Source organism: Ostrinia nubilalis, chromosome 22 (assembly GCF_963855985.1).
Source record: "Ostrinia nubilalis chromosome 22, ilOstNubi1.1, whole genome shotgun sequence".
NCBI classification, from domain to species: domain Eukaryota; kingdom Metazoa; phylum Arthropoda; class Insecta; order Lepidoptera; family Crambidae; genus Ostrinia; species Ostrinia nubilalis.
In genome coordinates, this window is record NC_087109.1 from 10,287,918 (window position 1) to 10,310,670 (window position 22,753).

The 22,753-nt window shown below is 39.6% G+C and overlaps 1 protein-coding gene across 1 annotated transcript in view; it reads left to right on the forward strand.

Moving 5' to 3' along the window:
- Positions 1–22,753, forward strand: part of LOC135083075 (snake venom 5'-nucleotidase) — a 31,184-nt gene that overhangs the window by 1,435 nt on the left and 6,996 nt on the right. Inside the window, exons 2-14 of the mRNA XM_063977840.1 lie at positions 3,954–4,074; positions 5,092–5,199; positions 5,533–5,619; positions 5,950–6,116; positions 6,600–6,698; positions 9,065–9,187; positions 10,123–10,288; positions 18,147–18,325; positions 18,962–19,117; positions 19,730–19,909; positions 20,470–20,594; positions 21,530–21,640; positions 22,382–22,478. Coding sequence (XP_063833910.1) covers positions 3,954–4,074; positions 5,092–5,199; positions 5,533–5,619; positions 5,950–6,116; positions 6,600–6,698; positions 9,065–9,187; positions 10,123–10,288; positions 18,147–18,325; positions 18,962–19,117; positions 19,730–19,909; positions 20,470–20,594; positions 21,530–21,640; positions 22,382–22,478 — 1,719 coding nt within the window. The remainder of the gene's footprint in view (positions 1–3,953; positions 4,075–5,091; positions 5,200–5,532; positions 5,620–5,949; positions 6,117–6,599; positions 6,699–9,064; positions 9,188–10,122; positions 10,289–18,146; positions 18,326–18,961; positions 19,118–19,729; positions 19,910–20,469; positions 20,595–21,529; positions 21,641–22,381; positions 22,479–22,753) is intronic.

The window sequence follows — 22,753 nt, forward strand, 5'->3', positions numbered from 1 at the left end:
TTTACCATATTCTAGGATTACCACTACTACCATGCACAATTAAACCATAGTACTGAAGACTGATCCATTAAAAATCCTCTATAATCAAATATAACAGATCCATCATCTATAAGCGTCAGTCATAAAGGGATCAATTTAGCTACCAAAACGGTCCAATTGAGCGTGTATTCTCGCTATTCGTTTAATACCATCAAGAGTCACAAATTGCTTTGGTACCGCCATTTATCTGGTCCCACCGACGGCACAGGTCAAGAGAGAACAGCCAGCTCATCTCATCAAACAACTTAACCTCGGCAGAAAGTAGGTAAGCTCTTGATATTTTGTAAAAATATGCATTTCCACTGAGTCCTCTTTGTAGGATGATCATCCTGATTATCGTTACAGTGCCAAGCAGTCTTTTCTAAAAATCCTTTTTTTACAATTTATTTTAAAACCTAGTCTGCACCTTTCGTATACCTAACCAAATTTGTAACTGTATCGCTAATTCGCTACATTGACTCGATAACATTAAACAGTGCTTTTTAAAACAAACGGAAGCTCTTTTCCTATGGCCTAATCGTAAGTGATGATCAGGTAGAGAGAAACTGGCTACATATTTGCTTGTGCCCTGTCAAAGCTGTTTACGTGACATTGGCGAAATCATGGTTCTCAATACCAAATCTTTGCCAAAATAAAAGAAGAAGAAGAGAAAGAGCAGCGCAAATAGTTTTGCCAGGTCCAAAACACAAAAGCCGGACTCTGCTTTATTTGGTCGGACATTCTACTCTAAAAGCTGGACTTTTCCATATCGTAGCTCACAAGTACTCATGCAACATCCTGATGCTTGCGCTTGATATTATTCTGTAGCTCGATTTCGCCTGGCGCGGCAGCCTTATTATTATTGACGCGAGCTACGACGCTTTCTCATTTCACGCATCAAAACTGGCTGTTTTATTTGACTTGCGATAAAAGTCAAATTGTACTGACCTTCTACGGACGCCGGTACATCAAGCTTAATAGTAGCGTCTTATCTCGTTGCAATAGAGGTTATTTTGCAACAAAAATGAATAGTCTGATGTACTGTACTTGTGTCGGCTTATTATATTACAACCGCCTATTGTTCATCGTTTCGCAGCCACCGAATATAACGGCTGAATTGATATTGATATAGTCGTTGATGGAGGCGAATCAATAAGCATTATCCTACTAATATCACAAATGCGAAAGTTTGGATGTCTGGATGTTTGTTACTCTTTCACGCAAAAACTACTGAACGGATTTTGACGAAACTTTACAATATTAATGTTTATAACCCAGAATAACATTATAGGCTATAATTTATGACGATCTGTGACAAACTAAATTTCACGCGGGTGAAGCCGCGGGCAAAAGCTAGTTATGGATAAAATAACGCTTTTTCCTTCGTTTTTCCTGGAACAATAACTGATAACTAAATTTCACGCGGGTGAAGCCGCGGGCAAAACCTAGTAATGGATAAAACAACGCCTTTTCCTTAGTTTTTCCTGGAACAATAACTGATAAATAAGAGTAAAACAGTTAATAAGCTACAGATAAGAAAAAATACTGTTTGATGCTAATGAAGTCATCAACTTTTATTTGCTGTGTAAATAAAAGGTGATAAAACAGACTTTAATTACAAAAAAAGGTCAAAACTAGACTCAATTTCAGTCATAATTTCAAGTTTCAACCCTGTGATCATAGTCTCCTCTACTCTGTGATTGGACTACTAAACATTGAAATTCAGCCAATATAAAGCCTCAATCTATGCATACAATTGAGTTTAAGTTTTATTCTATGCTATACGGAAGAATAGAATAGAAAACGTATATTTTGCTGTCTCATGGTAACCCATACATACATAGAACAACAGAGTCAACATTACAGAATCAGTAAAAAAAATATAATTAATCGGTTATATTATGGTGCGTTACAGTTACAGCAGCAAAAAGGTCACCGTCTCAGCTTGTGTCACATGACGTCGATTTTCATTAGGGCCGGAGTCGAAAATAGTTTTCCTTCTTTATACAAAACGTTCTTAACTAAGGTATTATATGCATTTCGTTAAGTAATAGAAACAATCCATTTCTCAGTGTATCTCAAACAGTTAAAAATACTGCAGAGCTTTAGTTTTTGAGGGAGGAAGTCTCGTGGCATGTTTCATACATTCCCATTTCCATACATTTGCAAAAAGCCCGCCTACACCGAGTTCAGTTTCCTCTGATAGCGCCAAGGTCGTTCTAGTTCATAAGGTCGCGTTTCCACCATAGCTTTGCGTAACCAAGCGATTCTTTCTTTAGAAAATCTACCACAAATATTAGTTTATTATTGACAAAGAAATATGTACTCAGATAATGTGACATTTAAACACAATAACTGGATCTCACATTAAAATTACTGTATTCTCACTAAGAAAATAATTAATTTGGAAATTACTTTTCAGATAGACTAAATCTGAAACTTTAGTAGAACTAGCTCTATCGCGTGATATTCCCTGTATCTTCTATTGTAGTATTATGACGCTATTTAAAATAGAAGTAGTTGTAATATGACTGATTTTTAAAAGAAGTCCAGCTGAGTCGGAGCGGAGCTGTGCAGAGAAGAGAGTGGAAATATTGAAATCTAACTGGTGATTCAAAACACTTCTGTCCTATCAGCTTTGGTGGAAACCGGGCCTTATCCGCAGACGCGCCGTCTAGTGGCGAGGGTCTCGCACCATTTCACACCGCATATCCATCGCAGTTGCCCACTAGAGTCACATCCTTACGCACCATTCCATAATTTTAGGTTATAGTGTGTCTAGCTTTTATTTTGGGGAGACGCTAACTAATTATTTAGGTCTTTAGTGATAATAATAGACATTTTATACCGTTACAAAGATATTTTTGTCACGCAAACAAATCGATGAGGCCGGCGAACTCGGTTTTTAGATCGTTAGTCCGCCTTGATTCACTGTGCTGTGTAGTACAACGTGTATTTTGACGATATTGTCATATTTTTGTGTGTTAAACAGTTACATAATAAGATTAAACGGTATTTCAAGGTGAGTTTGCTATTTTTAGATTGCTGAGGATTTCGTTCATGTTTGTTTCGATTTAAAATATTTTAAAATAACTAAAATTACTTTATCTTCTTTCACAAGCAATAAATAATGAGCACTTCACATGTGCACAGTGCCCGGACTATAAAAAATTTGACTGACCAAATAACTTCCCGACTAATTGTTTCTTCGTGATTTAAGATCCATTCCCAACAAGAGCACGTAAATAAATATCAAAGATTGCTGAATCTATCTGAATATCCTATGACATTAAATTTTCGTTAGACTCCAGGTTTTTCTGGAAGTTCGTAATGTAACTGATGCCCTTCACTAGTATCAGACGGTTGTTCAAATAGTGAATCTCATGGGCAACCATTTATAGTTCAATTTTAGCCAAATTCCATGCATCCCTGAAAGCGTACCTACTTTAAGTTGTACCCTCCACTAGTGTCAGGTGGCAGTTCAATACTGAACCTCAAGCATAACCACTTAAAGTTAACATTCCGTTGGCTAGCGTTCATCCCTTCTCATCAGCTTCTCTATTACCAATACCCTCAAGATTGTAGTTCAATAGTAAACCTAAAGGGCAACCATTTAAAGTAGATTTTGGTTCTAGACTTTCATCTCTTCTCATCGACTTCTCTATTACCAATAGCCTCAAGATAGTTTCAATACTGAACCTTACAGGCAACCATTTAAAGTAGATTTTGGTTCTAGGCATTCATCTCTCCTTATCGGCATCTTTATTACCAATAGCCTCAAGATAGTTTCAATAATAAACCTTAAAGACAAACATTTAAAGTAGATTTTGGTTCAAGGCTTTCATCTCTTCTCATCGATCTATTACCAATAGCCTCAAGATAGTTTCAATACTGAACCTTATAGACAAACATTTAAAGTATATTTTGGTTTCCAGGCGTCACTAGAGGTGCGTCAGGTCGGCAGACGGGCTGTTAGCAGCCTGGCAGGCCGGGGGATGGGGGATGAGGTGATCATCGTCCACTACAACGATGTCTACAACATTGAACAGACCACAAGTAAGCAATCTTTATCTCAGCCACACTAGTCTCTTCAAACTCCTCCTTCTTCTTCTTGTCGTGTCGACAACAAACCTACACAGGGTTAGCCCAAAACTCCGCCACAAGAATGGCGTTGTCAGTAGCCTTCGTTAAATCTTCCTGCGTGCAGTTGTTTGGGCACGCAGGGCACTCCTCCTATGTTCATTTCGTTGCGGTTCCAATGACAGTTTAACTTTCCGTCGGGACAAACTTGACCTTCACTGGTTGGGTTTTTATTGGCGATCAAGCTGTAGATCCTGGCTACACAGGAGTTGCAGCGGTGGCAACGAGAGCTGGGAATAGTACCGTTACTCTACTCGCTTTGACAAAGTACCGAAGTTACCCGAGGAGTGTAATCAATGGGCTCGTTCCCACGAAAATCCAGGGTTGCGGGAGTAATGCAAGATCCCGCAAAACTGGACCTTCGTGTGAACACACAAAATTATGTGTGTTTGAAAAACTAATTACAAATTCGAAAGGATCAGTTTTTTGCGGGACACTGCAAATATACTACTTAATGGGATCCTGCAAAAAACGGAATGTCTCCGTGAGAACAAGCCCTATGAGTTCAAAGTTCAAAACGCTTCGGGCCCTTTGACTCGGGTGAAAAAAGGAAAGACGAGGTTGTTCGAAGTGAAGCACTTGCTACACTATCTTATTTCGATTAACTTCGGAAGAGCACTACTCTTTCTATTTATCAAAGGCAAATGGAGGATTTGTTCTACACTACCCACGCTTGCCCTACGGCTTGGGGAGGTTTACTGCTCACATACTTGTCCCTTAGCCACCTCTTATGACATCCGTGGGAGTGGTCATATTCTACTTTGCTGCAATCACTTCAAGAGTTTTTTTGGGTAATAATATTGTTGTGCACTGCTCTCACTTACAAAAACCTTTATGAGGTATATCTACACTACACCCTTAAGTATTAAGAAGGTAGATTCTAATCATAAACTATTTTATATAAATTATTGAGTATTGAGTGTCTGTTGCCAGATACGGAGCCAGTGGGAGGTGCCCTAAGGTTCTGCACAGCCGTCAAGGCGCTGCAGCATTTGAACCCTCTGGTCCTGTTCAGTGGAGACGCGTTTTCTCCAAGCATGTGTAAGTCGACTTTAAAAATCCAATATCATTCCAAACTCCCAGCTTACAAGTATACAGGGTGGAAACGATAAGTCATAAAACTCGATTATTTCTAAAGACTAGATATCGAAAAACTGATTACTGATCCTGTAAGTGCTTCACGAGCTCTTTCAAACGATATCAATAATAGGTTACAGAATAAACTGGGTCTATCCTAAAATGTAGTATTCTGATGGTGAAAGATTTTTGAAATCAGTATAGTAGTTTTTGAGTTCATTCATTACAAATCTTTCCTCTTATAATATTACCGTGTAGTAATATGATATTTACTAGGTATTATCATTTTATTTCCAGTAAGCACATTCACAAAAGGGGAACAGATGGTGCCAGTTCTGAATGAAATTGGGACGCACTGCGCTGTATTCGGGAACCATGATTTCGGTAAGTCAAAAATACTTGCAATAAATATGTATTAAATAAATACGCTAGTAGATAAGTGTTTCTTTAAAAATAGAAAGATCCTGAAATCAATAAAAAAACTAAACTAAAAAAAAATATGTATTAATTCCTAAGGCCGAAACATAGTCGCAATATAAGATAAAAAAATCACAAGTAAATAAACAATCTGTAAATTAAATTCAGTTTATTTTTATGGCCGATCTAAATTATGCACATAAGCATATTTATTATTTACTGTATGTATCGTTCTTCATTACTTGCCTTGCACAATCTTTTAGATTCATTCTGAGTTTAAAAAAAATCTATTTTCAGATTTCGGCCTAGAAGTCCTCTCAGGATTAGTGGCGCAATGCAGTTTCCCATGGTTGATGTCAAACGTCATAGACAACGAAACCGGACGCCCGCTCGGCGATGGAAAAATTACCCATGCATTGATGTGCAACGGACACAAGATTGGGCTCATAGGGCTGGTGGAACAGGTAAGATTTGCCTAAATAGAATCGCGTCAAACTAGTGAAGAGTAGGGATATTGTAATCCAACCACAAGATTGGACTGAAAAATCTTCAGAATTTGGGACTAACGTTGCTACAGACAGCGACGAATAGTTTGTGACACCCAAAGTTGCCAAAAAGTTCGCAACACGTCTTTGTTACATTTGGAATTGTGTTTATACTTTTAGACCACTTTGAATGTCACGAACTGTTTGATTTTGACGGTGACTGTACAACTTTCTAGGCTGATGTCAAACTTCATCTGATGGGGTTTAAAATAGTCAAAGATTTCTACCTAGACTAATGTCAAACGTCATAAATAAAGGGAAAAGGCGACGGAAAGATTACGCACATGTGTGTTTCAAAGAATAAAGATTTGTAATTTCAACAATCGTGGGGCAACAATTGTTTATTATTTATACAGGATGAATATTCCGTGAAATGATTTCTAATTACGTTCTTTGTTACAGGAATGGTTAGAAACGCTAGCGACGATAAACCCCGAAGAGGTCACGTTCATAGATTTCCTGCAGGCGGGCACCAAACTGGCGTCGCAGCTAAAACAAGAAGTAAGTACCAGGTAAACTATAGTGAAAAGATACACCATAAACTATCAGGGTGCCTTGATAGAATCCCTTAACTTTTAAATAATAATATGAATTCAATCAATAACAAGGGAAATATAACAGCTAGGGACTGGAATTCGCTGCCTGCTGCTGTATTTCCCGAACACTATAATCTCTGCATTTTCAAGGCAAGAGTGAATAGGCATTTACAGAGAAGATATGTACCATCCTAGACTGTATTTAACATCAGATGCGATTGCGGTCAAACACCTGCGTTGTTCTGCATAAAAAATCGCTAAAATAATCTGATTTATGTGAAATATACAGATTATGTATTTATATGTATTATACCAGCATTTTGTTTTATTCACTTATTAACCGCTTGAGGCCCAGACGGCATTAATTAATGTCATAACAATTGATTTATCTATTGTGTCTAGATTCGCGGGCCTTGAAGGATTAAGTTAATGTGTCCCTGGGTCTGAAAGATATTGCTTCTAGTCATATGACTGCCTAAGGGTCTTCGCCTACGGCGCGACTTATTGTAGCGATGCAGTCGCGCTACTGTAGCGCGTTAGTAGCGCGTTGGCATCACTTCTGTAGCGCGTTGCAAATGCGACTAACGCGCGTTAGTAGCCGTGGGCGAGGGCCCTAAGTTGTGCGGTTTTGCACTTGTGTTCATCATCATCAACAGCCCTTTACAGTCCACGGGTCCATATTCGGTTGCATAAAAAATATTGTCATAATTTAAGAGTGCATAAAGTTTTTTGGCATACTCATCATTTCGCATAACGTTCATACAGAATAAATCATAAGGCATATTTTTTTTTGCCATAACCACTTTTATTATAATAATATTTTAGTATATATTTTTTCTGTATTCTTGTTTTTTTAATAACGATTTCTAGGCATAACATTTATTGGCATCTAAACCAATGCCATAAATATTACCATTCATAATATACAAAATACCATAATTTTAACAAATATGAAATATAAAAATGTTATAAGTTAACAAATATAAATAGACAAGCAAGCATGCAAACAAGCAGCAAGCATGCAATCAAACAGCAAGCATGCAAGCAAGCTGCAAGGAAGCATGTAAGCATGCATGCAAGCAAGGATGCAAACAAGCAAGCCTGCAAGCAAGCAGCAAGCAAGCAGCAAGCAAGCAAGCAGCAAGCAAGCAGCAAGCAAGCAGCAATCAAGCAGCAAGCACGCAAGCATGCAAGCAAGCAGCAAGCAAACATGCAAGCAAGCAGCAAGGAAGCATGCATGCAAGCAAGCAAGCATGCAAGCAAGCATTAGGATTGCCTTATCTCCGGCGCTGCGGGAAGTGCGGTCCTTCCGCTCTGGCGTAACATATACCCGGCATGCTATGCTCGCTTCCGCAGCTTCGGCTTGCTGGTCGCCGAACAGCCTCAGCCGCTCCAGCTCGCACGGCTGCCGGATATATGTTACAGCGAGCGAGGACCGCACTCCCTCCGCGCCTCCGGCTTTTAAATTACACTCTAGTATAGGGCAGACTAGTACCACGTGGAAGAGACCACGGCCAGTCGGGATCAACATAATTTCAGACCAGGCAAGCTTAATGTTGTAAAAGAAATAATGTGGACTGTATAAAATGTGCCTTATAATAGATAAAAGGGATTCGAGATCAAACAGAATGTATTTTTACGAGCTTAAGTTTTCTAAGAGACAGGTAAAAAATTAAGAACAAAAATGACAATGATACAGAGAATTTAGTTTTTGCAAATCTATAGGCCGAAAGAGTATAAAGGTGGAAGGAGGATCGTTCGCAACATCACAAATACATAATTATTTACTCTTCAATGTTAGTTGCTCTTATAGACAATATCTATGACTTTAAATGTTATAAATAATTAAATTATGTTTATAGTATTTTATTAAAAACAAACTTTATGTATATAAAACTTATGTTCTTTAAATTTATGATTATTTAAATTATGGTATTGAAAATTAGAGAAAGTTATTATTATGCCTAAGAAACCATTATGCATTTAGAAAACTATGCATATCAAAGTTTATGCGAAAAAACGTTATGCAAATACTGTTATGCCAAACTAAATTATGATGAAAAATGTTATGCGTCTGAGAGGGCACCCGGTTGGAGATCGCAGTTTAAAAGATTGATGTTTTTCAGAGAGCGCTGCTGCCCATTCTCTGTTTGATGTGTAGTCCCTAAGTCGCCTCTTACGACACCCGCGGGAAGAGTAGGGGTTGGTGACAAATGTATTCTACTCTGCCGTCACCACACGGCATATTATCAGTTCACATTGTGTTCACATTATTGTTCACTTGTGTTCACATTATCAGTATTGTGTATTTATCTATCAATATTTTCCCAGGGTTGTGAATACGTGATAGCGCTGACACACATGCGGACTCCGAACGACATCAAGCTAGCGGAGGGCTGCGACGAAATTGACCTCATTTTAGGAGGGCATGACCACGTATACGAAGTTATTGAGGTAAGGCTTTTGTTTTAGATTTTTATAAAAAAGCCTGTTGTCATCGTAATTTGAACATTATTCCTTTATCGTTAGGTTGAAAACCAACAAGATTTCACCTATATTTTTCTAGCTAGCCTGACGGGTTGGGAAGGCCTGATGTTCTCATATCTCTCCCTTAGTAGTAGCAGGGGCGTATCTACCGCTGGATTAACCAGTAGGTAGATTTAAGTTTATCGCTTATTCTATTCTATTTCTATAATCGTTATTTGAGCTCCCCGATGTATACAGGGTCCATTTAAGCCTTTATCAAAATGGTAGCAGAATAGGGATAATGACTGGGTAATGAAATCGAAAAGGTTAAGGCACGCTACGCCATTGAGTAGTGTCGCTTTTCCCATCCAATATCCCGACTTTTCTCGATCAATGTTTTATTCAACAATGAGAGATTAGCACTAGAATGCGTTGTAAACGCTTAATACAACAATAAGGCTGGTTTTAGAGTCACGCTGACGCACGTTGACCATCAGCGCTGACAGCCGAAATGTATGAAGCGTCGGCGCCGAGCGATCAGCGTCACTCTGGAACGTTCCCTTCAATGAGGGCTATCGTTTTTATACTTAACAGTTGGCACCCCTGGCGATTGACAGGACCTTACTCTACAGTGGCGCCATCTTGATGAGTGCAAATACGATAGTCCTCCTATCACTTTCGCGCTCACCAGTTGGTGCCACTGTCTTCGCTACTAGCAAGTGACAGGACCTTACTCTACAGTGGCGCTAACTGGTGAGCGCTAAAACGATAGCCCTCATTACATACATATTGAACTGTCAGCGCCGACGATCAGCGAGCGGTCAGCGCGATTCTAAATTCTAAAACCCGCCTAAAAGCTCGGCACTAGATGGTTCATAGAATGTATATGATACAAAAATAGTATATTCATCAATTGTTTACAGATCAACAAAAGGTACATAGTCAAGAGCGGTACAGACTTCCGTCAGTTCTCGAAAATCACCATCACGTTCGGGCCTGAGGGGCCGCACGCGGACATCGCCGAGGCGCAGGTCACCAGCGCCGTGCCCGAAGACGCCGCGCTCAAGGCCAAGGTCGAGAAGTACTCAGGTGGGGTCCTATAACACGGGTAATCTAAAGTCCGGTCGACGAGCACGTAGAATTTCGTCCAATGACCTTAAAATACCCCTCCTTATCGCTCGCGCGTAATTATATTGCTGTCGCGACTGTGCGATGGGCGGCCGCAGAGAGTGTGCGAGTGATAGCTTGGGGTCATTGGACGAAATTCTGCGTGCTCGGCGACAGGACTTTATGAGTTACGCTGCCTATTCACCGAAGCCGAATAAGGCAGTGTTGCAATGGAACGAAGCAAGCCAGGAGAGCGAGACAGTCATGCGGAGCAGAGTTGCTTCTTGTGTCTGTCCATAGATGTGAAGCTAGATAGGGGAGCAGTGAATGTATGCGGAGCGAAGATGCGTACTGTGTTACTCTATACGGAGCTAGGCTAGGCTACACTTTTTCAGCTCCTTCCTTGTTCTCTCAAGTGGAGCAGAGACTTTATGCGGAGGTAAAAATCCTTCAATAGTATACCAGCGTCTCGTGGATAGGCACTGTTGAATAGGATCATATCTCTAGTGAAGAACGGTACAAACGTGTGTTGCAAACTCGCCCCTATCACAGCTGCATAAGGTCCCAGGCGAGTGCAGGTCACCAGCGCCGTGCCCGAAGACGCCGCGCTCAAGGCCAAGGTCGAGAAGTACTCAGGTAGGGTCCTATAACACGGGTAATCTAAAGTCCGGTCGACGAGCACGTAGAATTTCGTCCAATGACCCTAAAATACCCCTCCTTATCGCTCGCGCGTAATTATATTGCTGTCGCGAATGTGCGACGGGCGCCCGCAGTGAGTGTGCACGTAGAATGTTGTCCAATGACCCCAAGCTACCCAGCCTTATCGCTCGCGCGTAATTATGTTGCTGTCGCGCTCGCACACTCACTGCGGGCGCCCGTCGCACAGTCGCGACAGCAATATAATTACGCGCGAGCGATAAGGATGGGTAGCTTGGGGTCATTGGACAAAATTCTACGTGCTCACGGACCAGACTCTATATGCCATTATAAAGGTAAATCAGGCTGTTATGCCTTTGCTTTATAATGCTATACAAAAAACAATTTAAACTGCCTACATCCGATCCGAAACTATCCAAAACTTTTGAATCGGTTACGGTTACGGTTTCGGATATCCGAAAGTTTCGGTTACGGTTACGGATATCCATAACATCCCTGCTTTTTAGTTAAATACCTAAACTCTAAATACATATTTGTAAGCTACTTAAAAAGCCCTTTATTTTGATACCCCACTCGATAGGTTTTGAGAAAAAAAAATGTTTTTAAAGACATTTTGGCGCCTAAAATCCGCCGTTTTGAATATTTTCAATTTTAATACAGCCAGTGTCACTCTCACGATTAAGACGAATCTAACGACACCTCTCACGCTAAAATCGGTAGCCGTTTAAGCCATGTGTTCAGTTATTGATAAACACTGTTTATAAACTGTCATCATAATCTCTGCAAACAGTTTATAAACAGTCCATAAACATAGGTGATGAAACATTGTTTATGATACGTGTTGCCGTGCTCCCCGCTATGAGTGGAGAGCAAGACGAAACATCTAGTTTATAAACAGAAGTCAACAGGCGTGGACGTGTGTTGCGCAAGTTTATAAACATGGAGGTAGTGTGGTCCAACAAACAAATTTCGATGCTCATAGAGCTTTATCACCAACGTAGTATACTTTGGGACGCCTCAAATAAAGACTATAAAGATAAATTTAAAAAAAATGATGCTTGGGCCGACATTGCTGCAGAATTGCATATGTCGCAAAAAGAAGTGGAAACAAAGATGCATATTTTACGCTCACAATTTAGTCGTGAAAAGAAAAAAATTAAAACATCAAAAAGGACTGGAAGCGGTTCGGAAGTGATGAAAAGCAAATGGCAGTGGTTTGAACCGCTGCAATTTTTATTGTGTGGTGCAACAACGTCTGGAACATCAGATACAATGGGAACAGTGAGTAATTTTTATATTATCTGTTACTACCCGTTCGCGCTAAGTTTGCCGGTCTGTGGAATGCGCGTCCCCTCCCCCAACCGCGATTAAACGCAATTAGTTAGTGATTAAACGCAATTAATGTGTCTTATTTTACGCAAAAACAAAATTTTTGTCAATAATAATAAATAAAAAATATTTTAATTATGTATAGTTTGATAAAGTTATAGACGCTTCCCTTCCATTGACGTCATATCGCCAGCGGCAAACTTAAAGCGAACGGATCGTATCTATACTGCGATTTCTGCGATCACGTAGAAACGCGGCACATTCGGTTCGAATCTCGATTCGCAAAAATTCTAACTATGGAATTTTGACTGCTATCATTTGACAATAAAAACTCAGAATAATAACTTCGTGATCGCAAAAATGGAAAAATTGTATAAGCGAATTCGAAGCATTCATAAGATATGCGAAGCGAGGTTCGACAATACCTTCGATATGGCTGTCACACTCACAGGCGTTGAGGATCGCGGGTTTTGGCTTATTCCACTATTCCCCATTGACAATTTTGTTCGCTATTCCCCGTTAACGCCAATTGGAACTTATAAAATCAAAATAAAATCCTATTATAACGGGGATGAATGAACTTTTTGTTCACTAATCCCCGTTGACGGGGATTGTCAACGGGGAATAGTGGAATTTTTAGTTCCAAACGTGTATACACGGTGGCACTGTCTTTTTTCATTCATTAACTAGCGAATCGAATATTAAACCGAATGTGATTCGTTTTTTCGTGATACGTGTGCTGTCAAATCCATACAAAAAGTCTTAAAAACTGTCAAGTGTTTTCTAAAAGCTAACGCAGTATAATAACTGTGGTTGTGGAATATTTAAATTATTTTGAGTCAATTCGTCGTAAAATGGAGTTTCCTGAAATACTCCACTGTCGGAAGATCTGCCTTTAGCACCACAGTTCGCATATATCTAAAGTTGTAATCTGCATCGACTATTGCCAGTAGTACAATACTGAATTGTTCTTTACAGTTGATAAGTCACTACCAGAGCTACACGGTGCTCTAATAACAATATGTTTTACATCAATGGATCCAATGCAATGAGGAAATTCCATAATAATTCCAACTGGCGAACTTTATTTTTCCATTCCTATTCAGTATTTGGGACCCGTAATAAGGCGATTATCACGCTCCGCCGCGGTCCGCATGATTTCATATAAAAAATCCCGCGCGCAGACGCGTTGTCAGTATGTTGTGCCGCGCGTGTTTTCTATACAAACTGAGGTACTTGCATACAATGATTAAATCTGTGGTCCCGCGTACCTAAATAATAATAAATGAAACAATAATAATAATTACAGGATAGGAGTGGCTCAATGGAACCGTCGAATTCACCGCTGTCTGTGCCGCTGCCACCTACAACATCACAACTTCCAGCGCCAACATCACCGCCACCGCCACCGCCACCGCCGCTTACACAGTCAAAAAAGAGAAAGTGTGACGACAGTCTAAACGAAGCGTATGAAATTATGAGAAGTGCCAAAAATAAGATGGAGGAATCAAAAGACGAATTTGAAATTTATGGCCAGTATGTGGCATCTGAATTAAAAAATGTAAAAAATCAAAGAACAGTATTACAGGCTAAATATTATATAAATAATATACTGCTTCAAGCGAGAATGGGCAATTTCGATAGTAATTGTTTCGGTGGATGTCATGGCTATGGATGGCAAAAGCATGGCGGCGACCGCACCACATCATCGACATCTACGTATGGTGAGGCTTCTACCCCAAAGCATACACCTGAACCCCAAACAGGAGTCCATACTGCATTTGATGACGAGTTGCACATTAAAATAAATAAATAAAAAAATGTATTTATTGCCTTCGAACCATTATACATAGGTACTTTAGCAACATTGAAGAAATAGTTACCCAGTTAGAAAATGACACAACAAAGTGAATGATGTGATTTGATTTAGATATTTGATAAACATACTGATTTGTGTTTACACTTTTTTTTTGCTCACCTTTACATAGTCCTTTAAAACAATTGTCAATTCCTTACAAACTTGTGGTATAATCTTGCTGATCAATTGTTTTGATATTTTAAAGGTGTATGACAGTGAGCCATATGAGTGACCTGTTGCAAGAAACCTTAAAGTAACAAGTAGACTTCTCTGACGCTCAATAGGATGCCGAAATTTCGTTTCTTTTTTTTTTATTCGTCGGCCGTTTGGTGTAGTGGTTCGGAACGGACTACTATGCCGAGAGGTCCCGGGTTCGATTCCCGGCCGGGCAGAAATTGAAATGATGAATTTTAATTTCTGTGACGGGTCTGGGTGTTGTACTATTAGGGTTTCTGCTCGAGCTTTCTCGAACTCGAGAAAACTCGAGAAATTTGGCTTCATTCGAGACGAGAAAAAAATTACCGGAGCTCGAGAATTCTCGAGTTTCCAATTTGAAGCTTTAATATTCTTGAAAGCCTATTTTCTAAGACAAAAGTAAGTTTTTAATTATTTCATAAGTTAACGTTGCTTTTAGACTGGCCTAATCTCTCTTTTTTTAACTGATTTGATTTGCAATGCAAGTAATGATCTCAATTTATCAACATTACCTACTATTTAGTTTTACTTTTGTTTCATATTTTTGATGCTGTTTTGTATCGCTGAATAAAATATTTCATATTCATTTTTCATTTTCAATCGAAACTAAGTAATAACGTGGTAATAATGTTCAACAACGAGATAATACCTATTTATTAAGTATCTTTAACTCTGACTGATTTAAAGACTGAAAAATTTGTTAACTGTCTGTTAGGTTAGGTACTCGTGCCTCCTCGTAAAGTTTATTCAAGTCGTTATCTTTTCCACTTAACATCAGGTGCGATTGTGGTCAAATAACTGCCTTGTTATGCATAAAAAAAAGAAATTTATTAAAAACATTTTTTGTTTATAAAAAAAAACTATTCATCGTAATTTTGCTATTTGGACTTGTGTTTTTTAGAAAACAAGTGATTTAATTGTTGCTCCAGATTTTTATTGTTATTTATTATCCTTAAAGTACACGCGACTTTATGACTTTTGTTGTGATTATTAGTTAATATTAATTATGAAAGAAGATTTTATGTTTTGTTTCTTTCCTTACTAAAATAAGTGGTACTAAATTCTAATATTGATTGTTGTGCAATAAAAGTAGGTATATTAGATTAAAATACCCGTGTTTTTATTAAATTTCAACCGATTTCAACAGTTTTAATTAAAAGACTCGAGACCCGAGAAAACTCGAGACTTTGGCCTCGAGAATTCCCGAAACTCGAGAAAAAAAATAGGTCGAGAAATCAGAAACCCTATGTACTATGTATAATAAAATAAGTATGTATTTACAAAAAAAAGTATGTATTTAAGTATGTTTATATCCGTTGTCTAGTACCCATAGTACAAGCTTTGCTTAATTTGGGACTAGAAGCGTAGTGTAAAATGTCCAAGGATATTTATTATTATTTATTATTGATCTACTGTATTTCTGGGAATTACCCTGGATTCAAAACTCCAGTGGGGCTCCCATATAGAAACTCTGGCGGGAAAGCTCAGCTCAGCGGCTTTTGCAATAAAAAGGATACGATCATTAACCGATGTTTCAACAGCTCGCTTAGTCTACTTTAGCTACTTTCATAGCCTAATGTCATATGGAATCATGCTATGGGGCAAAGCTGCAGATTTTGAAACAATATTTATTCTGCAAAAACGTGCCATAAGATACTTGTATAAAATGAAATCAAGAGCGTCCCTTAGAGAATTGTTTAAAGAAATTGGCATTCTCACGGCCGCTTCACAATACATCTTAAACTGTATTCTATTTATTCAACAAAATATTAATGAATTCAAAAAGAAAAGTGATATTCACCAAATCAATACTAGAAATAAAAATAAATTGGCTATACCCGCTTTTAGACTTAATAAAGTGTTTGCCACCTTTATGGGACAAGGTATCCATTTTTATAACAAAGTCCCTGATAAATATAAAGAGCTACCGTACAATAAATTTAAAGGTATAGTTAAAGATCACATGCTTAAAAAAGCCTATTATACAACTCGAGATTTTCTTAATGATAAGTCATCCTGGGAGTAGGATTATGGTCCTCTCATGCTCGCACTAAAAAGAATTAAAATCGTGCTATGAAAAGTAATGTATAAACTAATCTAATTTTCTAAAATGTTATAGTGTCATGCTTCTCAATCTGGACTGTTACTTAGTTTTATTATTAGTTTTTTTTTCTCTAAGAGATAACTTGGTATTGTCATTCTCACTAAAATGTCTCTGGGGTGGTGGCGTAGTGAGGCGGGTCGTTACATTCCCTCTAATATGGTCGAGTGAAGCGATGGCTGGTTCACTCGTCATGTCTGTGAACAGGCGCTGCTTTCGGGGACTGGTCAATCCAAGTTATTCCAACTTATGTATGCGAGTCATTTCTACTGGTATTTGAGTATGTAATCTGTAAGTCTAGATATTAGCACGTCACTACCTTGTTTAATATGCCACGCAATTTTGTATACCCATTCTTATAAGATACACTATACAAGAATGCATGGTAAATTCAGTGAACTGCTCCTGAATCGAATGTACCTACTACTGCTATTTCTATTTATTTATATTAACCGGCAGACAGTGGTGACTGAGTTTGTTGCGGCGCTTCTTCTCAGCACTTGCCAAATGTTGGTCTCGAAGCGCTGGTAGGGTAAAAAGATTATGAGACATGTAGAGGCTCCTTAAGAGCAAAATGACGATTTGTAAGAACTATTTATTAGTCTAAACAAATAAAGAAATTTTGACTTTGACTTTGACTTTGATGGTCCAATCAATCTTAATAACATTTCAAAATCAGTTGGTGACATTCTGGTGAAGTTTTGAAATGACCCATCAGTTCCGCGGAGGTCATTTAATACATAACTTCTATTTGTCAGCCGTTTGGTGTAGTGGTTTGAAATCGACTACTATTCCAGAGGTTGCGGGTTCGATTCCCGCACAGTACAAACATTTGTGTGCATGAACATATTTGTTTGTATTGGACTGGGTGTTTTCTATGTATAATAAGTATGTATTTACAAAAAAAAAAGTATTTAAGTATGTTTATATCCGTTGTCTAGTACCCATAGTACAAGCTTTGCTTAGTTTGGGACTAGAAGCGCAGTGTAAAATGTCCAAGGATATTTATTTATTCAACAGATAGTTTCGAATCCACCACCTTTTCTTCTTTTTTTTTTTGTATTAATGCTCCTGTGAATTATTATGTAAGCAGCAGAGAGCATCACTACCTCCTCGGGCGACATCCTATCAACAACTGACAACTCTGACAAGTGTCAACGGCCAAGTTTCAGAAACCTGTTTATGGTAAACTTGTTTCACACTAGTCATAAACAGTTTATCAACAAATGTTGCCTAATGAATACATGGCTTTTATTAGGCTGTAGGCCGTGCCAAAGAAGTATACATACATACACTCGAAAAACATAACAATCCTTGAGACGCAGTCGAGTAAAAATAGCATGACTTACTTGACTTACTACTACTACTCTAAAACAGCGGTTCCCGAATGGTGGTCCGCGGAACCCTGGGGTTCCGTGGAAAGGCCGCAAGGGTTCCGTAAAAAATATTATCCCACGTTTCGTGACCGACGTTGTTCGCTCGCACCGACTTGTTTACGCACAAGGGAGGGGCAGGGCGTGCGGGCGGAGTAGTACGGGGGTTCCGCTACGAAAAGTATAATCAATTAGGGTTCCTTGGAAAAAAACATTGGGAAACCCTGCTCTAAAATGTCAGTTCGTGAAAATATTTAATATCAAATTACAATAAAGAGGTTATTCTATTACATTCATATATCAAACATTTATTTCTTCTATCCTCAGCCATGATCGAAGGCAAGATGGACGAGGTTCTAGGCAAGTTCTGCGTGCCTCTAGAGGGAAGGTTCTCCTGCATCCGCCGTCAAGAGTGCAACCTCGGCAACTGGGTGTGCGACGTGTTATTGGCTGCGACCAATGCTGACGTGGTTCTGCTGAACTCTGGCACTTTCAGATCTGATCAGGTAGGCAAAAAATGAGAAGCTTCGAATAGAATAGAAACGTTTATTTTGCAGCCTCATGAAAATACTGGCTTAAAATGCTTGCTTAAGTGAAGCAGCAAATCGAACGCACAGCGTTGAATACAGCTCTGTGATTGGTTCGTGTGTCACCCTGTGCGTCCACGCGCACTGTGAGACCTTAGTAATGTTTTTGAATACGGGCGTTAGAAAAAAACAAAGTCGACAGCTTACCGCGATCTAATTTACAGATAGCGCCATCTGTTAGTGGTGGTAAGAACTACACGTCTTGCACTGACATTCAGAATATAATGGCGTCTAGATTCCGGGCTGTTCGGGTCGGACTGGGAAAGAAGATAATTTTTAGTGATGCAAAAATCTACTTACATTTGATGTTATTCAAGTTTAACCACAGAAATCGTTCATGATTTACAAAAAAAAAAACCTTTTGTATAAATAGTAGCTCACGCCCGTATTCACAAACGTTGCTTGCTTAAGTGAAGCAGCAAATCGAACGCACAGCGTTGAATAGAGCTCTGTGATTGTGTGTGTCACCCTGTGCGGCCGCGCACTATGAGACCTCATAGTAATGTTTGTGAATACGTTCGTCATTCTTATTAAGTGTAATTTTTGTCATCTCAGGTCCACGCAGCAGGCGACTTCACTCTGCGCGATCTGTCCACCATCATCCCCATGCGAGACCCCATAGTGGTGGTGAAAGCCTCGGGCGCTGTGATCCTGCAGGTGTTAGAGAATGCTGTCAGCAAGTACCCTAGCTTGGAAGGGAGGTTTCCACAGGTCAGTCCATTAAAAGGGGTTGAAAGGTGCCTGTGGATCAGTGGCGATCACCAAAGATGCAACTATCCGATCATTTTTAGTGTCATTTATCACAAGCATCTTAGTTTCTGCTCTGAGGTTTAGCACGACCCAACACTTCAGACGAACATAAATAAAACCTCAAGCTTATGTCCTGATCAGAGGCCTTAGCACCTCACACACTACATCAGTACATAATATTATTTACATCTCCTCTTTCCCTGCTATCGTCTTTTACACACCTAGGCAAACTATAAAATGAATGATATTTGAAAGAAAGAAAGAAAAAAATAATTATTTCGTACAATACCTGAGGTGGAATTATGTAAAGCCATCGTAATCATTTGACAGTTCATAACGTACGATTATTCTGTCAAACGCTTTGTTTAACTGACTTTATCGTACATTATGAACTGTCTAGGTATTGTATACAATACCATATTTACTCAATTCCACCTCTGAATGTTTTAGGCATTTTGTACATTGCCTAGATGTTGTATAGAATGCCGGACACAATTTCCGGTCATATATTATACACTTTAGTTAATAAAGAAAATCTTATCAAGAATATACTTGAGTGTGTTATATTTACAGGTGGCAGGCATATCGTTCGCATTCGATCCTACCAAACCAGCAGGGGAGAGGGTAGCCGAACAAGTGGTGAAGATTGGCGACGAGTACTTGCAAAAGGAGCAAGAATACCGCCTGGCCATCAAGCAGTATTTACACAGCGGGAACGACGGGTTTGCCATGCTGAAAAAGTGTCCTGTGCTGGTGAGTTACACCTGTGCTGTAGAGTCACAATTGTGCTAATGAGACACTCATGTACGAGTGAGTCAAACCTGTGCGAATAGTCACACCTGTGCCCTCCGTCACAACAAGAGTTCCGCCTGGCTAACAAGCAATACATGCACACCGGAACGACAGGTTTTCGTCCAAGTGTCTGCTGGTAAATTACAGCTGTGCTAGTAGTCACACTTGTGCTGGTGAGCCAAAATTTTTGCTGTAAAGTCACACCTGTGCCCTTGAACGTCAAGCAATATCTCCACAGCTGAAACGATGACTTCACTGTGCTTCCCCGCTGGTATGTCACAGCTGTGCTAGTGAGTCAATCCTGTGCTTTTGATTCTAACATGTGCTGGAAAGTTAATACAACTGCACGCTAGGAACTCACACCGTGTTAAGCTATTATGTAAAGACAGGAGACCGCGACCGTTACTTGACTAAGACTTCTATGTCCTTTCTCTGTCTCGTTCGCGAAATGTCGCCTATACATTGCCTGACGTAAGTAACGGTCCGTCACCTTCATTATTAACTATAGTTCCTTGTTACAGGTGTCAGAAGACATGTGTCCGGAGATAGGCATGGCGATCCAGAACCACTTCGCAGCCATCAACGTTCGAACTGGAAAGGCACGCCCCTCCAAACACAGGCAGTCGCTTGTCACCCTTTCCAGAAGGTAGCGTAGATGTTTCTTTATATTAATTAGCCCATCGGTGTGAATGGAGGAACACTAATGAGGGCTATCGTTTTTATACTTAACAGTTGGCACCCCTGGCGATTGACAGGACCTTACTCTACAGTGGCGCCATCTTGATGAGTGCAAATGCGATAGTCCTCCTACCACTTTAGCGCTCACAAGTTGGCGCCACTGTCTTCGCGACTAGCAAGTGACAGGACCTTACTCTACAGTGGCGCCAACTGGTGAGTGCTAAAACGATAGCCCTCATTCGATCCCCGTCGGCCGCTAAATACATAGCAAGGATTTTAGTCATTTGTTAACGAGAAATTTCTAGTAACAAAATAGTTACCCTAGTCCTAGTGCCTTCGACTCTATACGTAGATTTCGTTAAAAACTTAAGAGCAAAAACAATTTCAAGTGTCATTAAATTCTATCCAATAATTTAAGGCTAAATGGGTAAATGAATCGTTTCCTCCAAACGACGTCTATTGCTGGTCAAAGGCCTCCCCCAAGGACTTTAACAACGACTGGTCCTGCGCAGTCCGAATCCAGGTGCTTCCAGCCTAAAAATACAATAATAATAATAAACAATAGGGATTTTTCCTGGGTAAAAAAGCAAGAGTTTTAATTAGTCCGTCTGTTAGCTTATCAAAAACTACTCGACGCGTATTTTTCACTTTTTAAAACTAATGAAAATGTAAAGAGATAAAGCGTGCCAAAGTTCTAATGTAAAGGCCCGTGACGTCAGTGAGTGCGTAAAAGTGCAGCACATTGTGACGTCGCGCGAACTTCAACTCACTATAACTTTGTAATTATTTGTTTGATTGACAATTAAAAATATACGTGTCCAATATTTTTTATATTAAAATTAACGGACTAAAAAAAATTTTTTAGGAAACTAGCCTATTATATTATTAATGCTTTATTTCCAGGCACAGTCTAGTCAAGATGCTAGACGGCAGCGAGTTGGATGGACCCCCGCCTCTAAGACGGGCGTCGTCGGTCGCTGTGGAACCTACCTCGCACAACACGCATCATCATAGGTTAGAATTTCTTAATTTGTATTACTGTTACTAATGAGAAGCATGCGCTTATGTTGCTGTGCATAGTTTCACTAAAAGGAGGCGCATGTTTGAAAATTACCTTTCATCCGTTTATATCCGTTGTCTAGTACCCATAGTACAAGCTTTGCTTAGTTTGGGACTAGAAGCGCAGTGTAAATGTCCAAGGATATTTATATTTATTTATTTATCCTTTCCTCTACATTTATTTTATTTTCGATCGCCTCACGACGCCCTTGGGATAGTACCGCGACGTCACAGGGCGTCGTGACGTGCAGTTTGGGAGGCCCTGCTATAGTCACTTGTCATGATTGGGTAATGGGTATATGTGATACCATTAACCAATAAAATAAAAGGCTTTAAAACAAGCAAACGGTGGCCGTAACTATTGTGCTTAACAATACTAGGACAAGAACGAGACTTAAATAAATTATGTTCCACGCAGGCAAAGCCGTGGAGAGGAGCTATAGTCTGGTCTGTCAGCACGTAGAATGTTGTCCAATGACCCCAAGCTAGCCATCCTTATCGCTCGCGCGTAATTATATTGCTGTCGCGACTGTGCGACGGGCGCCCGCAGTGAGTGTGCGAGCGCGACAGCAACATAATTAGGCGCAAGCGATAAGGATGGGTAGCTTGGGGTCATTGGACAAAATTCTACGTGCTCACAGACCGGGCTTTAGTAACAAATGTTTTTTCCCTATTCTAATGTCTTTCTTTCGCCAGGTTAACGCGACGTGCATCGTTAGACGATTTGGAACAGCAGTCGTGTGAGCTCGCGCCCAAAATTGAGAACAGAATCATAGTGCTCGACAAAAAAGAGGTAAAGACACAGTTTTTTATTTAGCGGCCGCCCGCGACTTCGTACGCGTGGACCTCGTTATATCCCCGTTAGATATCACGTTGATAGATGGCGTTTCACGGCATGAATATTTACGAATGTCAAAAACAGTAGTTTGTCCAGCGCTGTACATTATAACCAATGACGATAGATGGCGCTTTTTAGAGGTCTTATTTATTTATTTAAATTTGTCACATATCGTCATAAATTATAGCCTATAATATGTTAATCTGAGTTATAAATAACAATACTGTAGT